The 7,500-nt window shown below is 37.5% G+C and overlaps 1 protein-coding gene across 1 annotated transcript; it reads left to right on the forward strand.

Moving 5' to 3' along the window:
• Positions 1 to 1,302: 1,302 nt before the first annotated feature.
• Positions 1,303 to 4,606, forward strand: LOC125039589 (tax1-binding protein 1 homolog; the record flags this gene model as incomplete). The annotated part of the gene is given in 3 exon segments (XM_047633717.1): positions 1,303 to 2,276; positions 2,358 to 2,495; positions 2,660 to 4,606. Coding segments are annotated over 3 exon segments (1,239 nt in total), but the record flags the coding sequence as incomplete, so codon positions are not given.
• Positions 4,607 to 7,500: the final 2,894 nt, after the last annotated feature.

The raw sequence follows: 7,500 nt of genomic DNA on the forward strand, positions 1-7,500 counted from the left end.
CGATGATTCACAGTTTCTTCATAGTGATTCAGTAAACAACTTAAATACATTAATAAGAAACGCGCAAGATACTCTAACACAAACAAAACTATATTTTGACACTAATGGACTTAAACTAAATCCACATAAAACTCAATGTATATTCATAGGTAGTCGGCAGAACATTGCTAGAATTCCCAGTGACACAATCATAGAATTTGAAGGCTGCTCTATCAAACCGAGCACTTCAGTGAATAATCTAGGAGTACAAATAGACAGATTCATGACATTTGAACCACACGTTGACAAAATACACAGGAAAGTAGTGGGTACCCTGTTATATCTTAATCACATACGAAATCAGATCACTACTGAAACTAGAATCTTGGTTGTACAAACTCTAGCTCTAAGCATAATTAACTATTGTTCAAACATCTGGGGTTCGACTAACAAAACCCAGATGCAAAAAGTGCAAAAATTACTACATTTTGCTGCCAGAGTAGCACTAGGTAATATCAGTAAACTTGATCACATCACCCCACATATCAAAAAATTAAAATGGTTAAAAGTTTACTTTAAATGCAGCTATGACACATGTTTATTTATTTACAAACTTATTCATGGGAATTATCCGAATTGGTTGATGGCCTTGCAAACCGTAGGGAACACATCAGGTGTCCAGACACGCCAAGTAAATTCCCTTTTTGTCAAGAGATCGAATACCAATACAGAGGCACGACAAATGGAAATACGTGGACCCAAGTTATGGAACATGCTACCAGATAATTTAAGAGGCATTAACAACTTCTGTAATTTTAAAATGAAATTAAAAGAACACTTCTTAAATATTCAAATGTAAATATATATATATTTATGTAAAGAATAACCATTGTAATTTAATGGAATAAAATGTTTTGACTTTTTGACTTTGACTTTGACTCTCTCTCTCTCTCTCTCTCTCTCTCTCTCTCTCTCTCTCTCTCTCTCTCTCTCTCTCTCTCTCTCTCTCTCTCTCTCTCTCTCTCTCTCTCTCTCTCTCTCTCTCTCTCTCTCTCTCTCTCTCTCTCTCTCTCTCTCTCTCTCTCTCTCTCTCTCTCTCTCTCTCTCTCTCTCTCTCTCTCTCTCTCTCTCTCTCTTCTCTCTCTCTCTTTTTTTCTTCTCTCTCTCTCTCTTTTTCTTCTCTCTCTCTTTTTTTCTCTCTCTCTCTCACTCACTTGCTCTCTCTGTCTAACACAAATGTCGACAGGATTGTTATGTTTTGCTCTATAATCAAAAGTTTTGCTTCACAACATGAAGATTTTAGATTTCTCTTGCATCTTTCAGAAGATGTCAGTCATGGCAGAATCTGTTTCATCTCAAGGCAGCTCTTGGCTGCAGGTCAGAGACGGTGAAGATGGCAGTGAAGATATGAAGGATTTAGAAGAAGTAGCAGACAGACCCACAGACCAAGAAGTTGCTTGCATGTTACAGTCTTGTTCATCAGCTTTAACTTCATGTACAAGCTGCTCTCAGTCCACTCAGCAGCTAAGTGAGACCATGCACCGTAAAATGGAGGACATTGTGGTCAGGCTCACTTCTCAGATTGAGTCCCTAAAATCCCAGCTGGAAGCCCGTCAGCCTGAAACCAGTTCACGTGACAGAGATACCACCTCGGGTTCGGAGCAGCAGTTGGATTCTCAGCAGCATGAGGAGGAGCTCCAACAGCAGGAGGATGAATCAGGACAGCAAGCAGAAACTGACCAGGTTGAAAGCCCTGTGGAAGCCCAGTCTGTTCAGCAGGAAGAGGAATCCAGTGAACAAGAACAGCAGTTCCAGAGCAGCCAGAGGTCATCTGTAGAAAGACAGTCAGGTTGCAGTGTCGAGCAGCAGGTTCTATATAGCAACAGCTTCCTGCCGGCTCAACGAACAGCACCTGTATTCCTTCCAGAACCAGAGATGCAGATTGCATGCTTGCCTCCCCAGGATGCCTTGGGTGGAAACCATCGTCCTTCAGCACCTTCCCCAACTCCATCAATGTACTCTCTACGGGCTCAGGCACAAGGAGTTGTCAGCTCTCCTCCTCGCACTTCATTGGTTGTCCCTCAGCCCACACTTGCTTCTCATAATGCCACTGCTTCAAATCTCCCTCCTCCACTGCTGCCTGAGACTACACCTACTGCCCGCCAAGCTGCTGTCATGAGCCAGTTCACAAGCCAGCAGTTGACCAGTGGGCTTGGGCACGAATCTGATGATGATGATTTCCACAGCACAAGCGATAATGATGAGGGCAGCTCTTTATCAGCATCCCATGAGAATGGGTGAGTTTACTGGCACATGTAAATATCATAGAAATTTTGTACCTTTTTCCTTTAATATAAATTAATATTTATTTCTTATAGAAAGCTGATCGAATGTCCGATGTGCACCTTGTCCTTCCAATCTGGCGCCATACGTCTCCTTGAGGAACACATTAACTCTCACTTGGAACATGTTTGTCCAGTATGTTCTGTGGCTTTCCAGCGAAACAACCAGAAAAAGTAAGTTTTTAGCAGTACTAAGGCTTAACTTTCATGATGCATATAACAATAACTTTAATATTGTTATTTAAAAAGAAGTTTTATTTACGGTTGTTGGGATTTAGTGGAGAGACTGGATTGCATGATTTTATTTTATGTTGTGTAATACAATTTCCACTTCATAGGTTTGAGGAGCATGTCCATGCCCATTTTGAAGGAGAGGACAATCTTGAAGACTCTAACCCACTTGACGATCCCACTGGACCATGGGGACCCCAGTTCAGGGCTGCACGCCTCTTGGAGATTGACTAAGGGATTCAACACCAGCATTAGCTTACAGATGCATGGAAATAGCTCTTTTATTTCAGGATTATTTGTGCTTTATTCTGGTGAATAATGATAGCATATGAAATTACATCTCCTTATCTATATATGAATGCAATAGAGGCATGAAAATATGAAGTAAAGATCACAATATAAGGTAGATTTAATTATTACAATTACCTTCCATGTAGATGGTAACCATGTCTTAGTTTGGATTCTTGTATTTAGGCCCAACAACAGTATTGGGACTTTTGTGAATGATTTTTAAGAACCCCCTGTTGTTCTTCACATCTTAACTCGCAAAAAGATGGTTGCTAAATGTCAATTAGTAAAGGGTGGCTTGAAATCAGATTTATTTTTCAGTGAAATTTTTTATATAATTTTTGTTTGGTTATGTGTAAAACCAAGGGACAACTTTTGTGATATGATAAGCTTTAAAAAATTAGATTACAATTCTAAAAAAAAAAGAAAACAAAAATCAAGTACACATTGTTTTTATCAGTCTTGACAATGCTTAGCTGTCCAAGTATATCTTTGAAATACACAAGCAATATTCTATCAGCAAAATACTAAAATATATTGTCTATCCTTTCCAGTGTTGCATTATGATAATTATTATTATCGTTGTTTTTATTGTTTACCAATTATATTTATTTGTTTTTTCTCATCAAGTTATCAAGCAAATTTTATATTGTGTTATATTCTACTTTTCATACTACTCACCTCTTTTTCCCCAAGTTAGCCAATTGCCAGTTTATGTATGCTGCCTAAGAAATAGGAAAACTTAGAAATTGGACTTTATGCAGTAGTGACATAAGGGCAAGAAATGTTTTCCTTGGGAATTTGGTTAGTTTAGATACAGAGGTTGAAGATTGTCAGAACAGTCGTATGTGCATTAACCCAATCCCAACAGGTGACTACCCGATACACAAGCCCTTTCTCCCGGGTTGTATTGTTAGTGGCCTGGGCCCCACTACTGGGGGCTTGTGTCGTCACCCTAGTGTTCATGGTATGACCACACATGCCCCCCGAGAATGGGATGGGTGCATTATGGTACGTATGCGCATGCCACCCAGAATACAATCCAGGCATGCCATGGCACGTATGTATATGCAACCCGATGGCCAAGGGTTAATGGGCTTTGATTAAAGGACTAGAAACGTGCCGAATGCACCTGGGAGGCGACTGTTTTGGTTCCTTGTTTAGTATAATGCATTTATTAGCCAGTCCTTGATAAAATTATCCTTAGAGGTTAATTCTTTTGATTGTGTTGAAAATGAAAAGAATAGAAATTATATATTCTCACTGTAATGGAAAAAAGCCAAGTTCAAGACTATGGATTGACTTGGTCATATTGTTGCAATGATTCCTTGTTGGTAGTAACTATAGGTTAACTTCTGACAGTAACAGGAATGGAAAATATTCTATTAAAACTACAGGAAATATATCCAATATATAATTAATTTGTTAAGTGGTTTAGTTGCAATAATTAACTAAATAAAAAAGGGAAAAAACACTTCATTCTAACACTTGTCAGGTTCACAGCTATAAACAGGCCACCTTATTGTAAGACATGCATTGCAATAAGAATTTATTTATTTAGAATAGATATGAACAAGTGTTTCTTATTTTTTCATTTATTTAAAGCAAGGAGATTGATAATAGAAAATTATCTGCCTCGTCATTATTTAAATTGATGCAGTAACATTATGTTTACAATATAGGGTTTCTCTAATTTGTGCTGGTCAACTAACTAACTAACTCTCCCTCTCCCTCCCTCCCTCTCCCTCTCCCTCTCCCTCCCTCCCTCTCCCTCTCCCTGTCCCTCTCCCTCCCTCCCCCCCCCTCCCCCTCTCCCTCCCTCCCTCCCCCTCTCCCTCCCTCCCTCCCTCCCTCCCTCCCTCCCTCTCTCTCTCTCTCTCTCTCTCTCTCTCTCTCTCTCTCTCTCTCTCTCTCTCTCTCTCTCTCTCTCTCTCTCTCTCTCTCTCTCTCTCTCTCTCTCTCTCCCTCCCTCCCTCTCTCTCCCTCTCCCTCTCCCTCTCCCTCTCCCTCTCTCTCTCTCTCTCTCTCTCTCTCTCTCTCTCTCTCTCTCTCTCTCTCTCTCTCTCTCTCTCTCTCTCTCTCTCTCTCTCTCTCTCTCTCTCTCTCTCTCTCTCTCTCTCATATACATACAGATTTATAATATATTGATTTTCCCCTTTCTCCTTCAGTGTAATGGGTGGCCCTAATTGAATGGGAAGGTGAGTTTTATGATATATATGTAAAATGAAAATTGGCATTCATTCATAACATGATAGTGGCTCATTGGTGCAGAGTTATATAGATATGTATGTGTTTGATTATATATGTTTATACTCATAAATAAATATATATATATATTATATATATATGCACATACATACTTATATGTAATGAATAGTCATTAGATTAGTATGAAATAATGGAAAAAATCCAGTTTATATAAAGGCAGTATTATCAGAAGGCAAGCATTATTAATACTAAGTGTCAGATCTCAAGAATGAAAAAGAAAAGAGAAAATTTAGTTTTATTGTTCAAGTAATTTATATGAAAATAATGTTTAAATGTTTCAGTTTTGAAAGTGTAAGTCTCACTTGTTAAAGTATCAAGTCTTTTTATTTTTATTTTAGATGGCAGTTTTAGTAATACCCAAGTATTGTTTTGAGGTTCATTAATAGTTGTATTGGCTATTGTGCATGGGACAATAGTGTTGCCAGTTACAGTAATGATCCAAAACCTTGCACGTGTCAGCCCACGCACTCATGGTTCTTATTTGTCCTTGTGTATTTATGAACACAAATAAAGTGAACCTGATATGCAGTTGTTTTTTTCTTCCCTGTTTATTATATTTTTTTTTAAGTTTGTATAATGCTTGATTGCTTGTTTGTATGAATGTATGATGTAAAAAGATACAGGTCGAGCAGCTGTCATTTTGATCATGTAAAAAGAAAAAATGTAAACAAGGATTTTTGTGTTTTTATTAACTTGCAAATCAATGTGTAAACTGCCAGTCTGCAGTCTTTGCATATATACATTTGAAAACAAATTTGCTTTCTTAGAACAAACTGGAATACTAAATAATGAGAAAGTCAACTAAATAATCCAGTTATGCATAGCAATACATTGCTTAGTTTTCTAGCATTATTTAAACATTTTTATGTATGGAGTTAGTAACTTAATAAGTTTAATTATTAAATTATTTTTTATAATCAGTTGTGCTTTTCTATTCTGTATCGTTTAAAAAAAAGTTTTAAATTCAAAACCTAGATGTGGAATGAAAACCTCTATTTACTTTTTACAATTAAAGTTAAACAATTAAAAGTACAGTATGTTTCTTGCTGTTTAATATTTTAGTCTACATTGACTATAGAATCCATCTTTTCAGTTTAAAGATTATACAGTCATCTGTCATTTAATACAACCTGTGTAGGGGATCACCCCTTCCTTGGTCCTCATCCCTTGCCTCAACTAATTTTGCAGGGTCATTCCTTCTTTTCTTCATTCCCTTCTGTCATATCGTAATTGTTAACTCATTTTTACCCTTTTTGCCACAATACTTTATCTTAATGCTATAAAACCTTTGATGCCTGACATTTACTTGTTTTGACCATTAACCATTTTGGAAATCCACAAACATTGCCTTGAAAAATGAGCACAAGTTATTGGTCCCCAAATTGTCTAAGGAACAGATCCCTTGCTGACCTATACTGGTTGGACACAGTTCTGTTAACAGTATCCCATGATCCAGTGCAAAGTATTACAGTGGATGACTTCCAGCAAGTCTAGGTATTTAAAAATGTTGATGTAGGGATACATTTGCTTGAATCCTGTATGCAGAAAACAGAAGCTGGACATACCTCAGGCAACATTTTCAGAAACAGCACATGGGCATCCCATGGTGATCTTTGTCAGAATTCTTCAGCCTCACAATCTCCCAAAGTGTTTACAGAGTCAAATACTTCTATGGATTTGTTAGGAATCTGGGTAAAACATACATGCTAACTGTCACTGGCTCAACATGATACAACTGGTTAAAATATTCAAACCACAGTATTTGTACTTCTTCAGGATCTGACATGATATGGCCATCTACTAAGTGAGCAGCAGTCACCCCTAAGCTCCAGAGCTGCACTGAGGTCCAGATACAGTGATGCAGGGCAATGTGCAAACTATTGCAGACTCCCAGAGAAGGAAACTGTCCTCACTATTATCAGCTCCCAACATACATCTCAGACTCGGCTCAACTGGAGCTACATTGAGTCACAGCACATTTATATTTTATCAATCAGCCACTTGCCATGAAATTAATTTGGTATACAGATCTCTTCTGCATCTGGTTTTCTTTTCTTTAATAGAAAAATTAAAGAAAATAGAACTCCAATTAGAGATGTGAAGCTGCATAACTGTTTCAGTCTCAGTACCTTCATACACGTCAGTGATAGCTACCTCTACTTCTAGAGATTCTGTTGAAGTGGAAAATCAACTTTATACTAACTGAACACCAGAAATTCTATGTTTATAAGCATAAAAAATCAATTTGAAAAGTTTAAGTTTTGTTGATAACTATGAATTGCATTTTTTTTTATGTACACTTTGTTAGTTTGTACATTTTACACTTAAACATATTACTGTCTTTATAAGAAAGCATGTTTATAAACTAGTTGATCATTTACTTACTGTCCTT

Source organism: Penaeus chinensis, chromosome 27, assembly GCF_019202785.1.
Source record: "Penaeus chinensis breed Huanghai No. 1 chromosome 27, ASM1920278v2, whole genome shotgun sequence".
Lineage (NCBI taxonomy): Eukaryota > Metazoa > Arthropoda > Malacostraca > Decapoda > Penaeidae > Penaeus > Penaeus chinensis.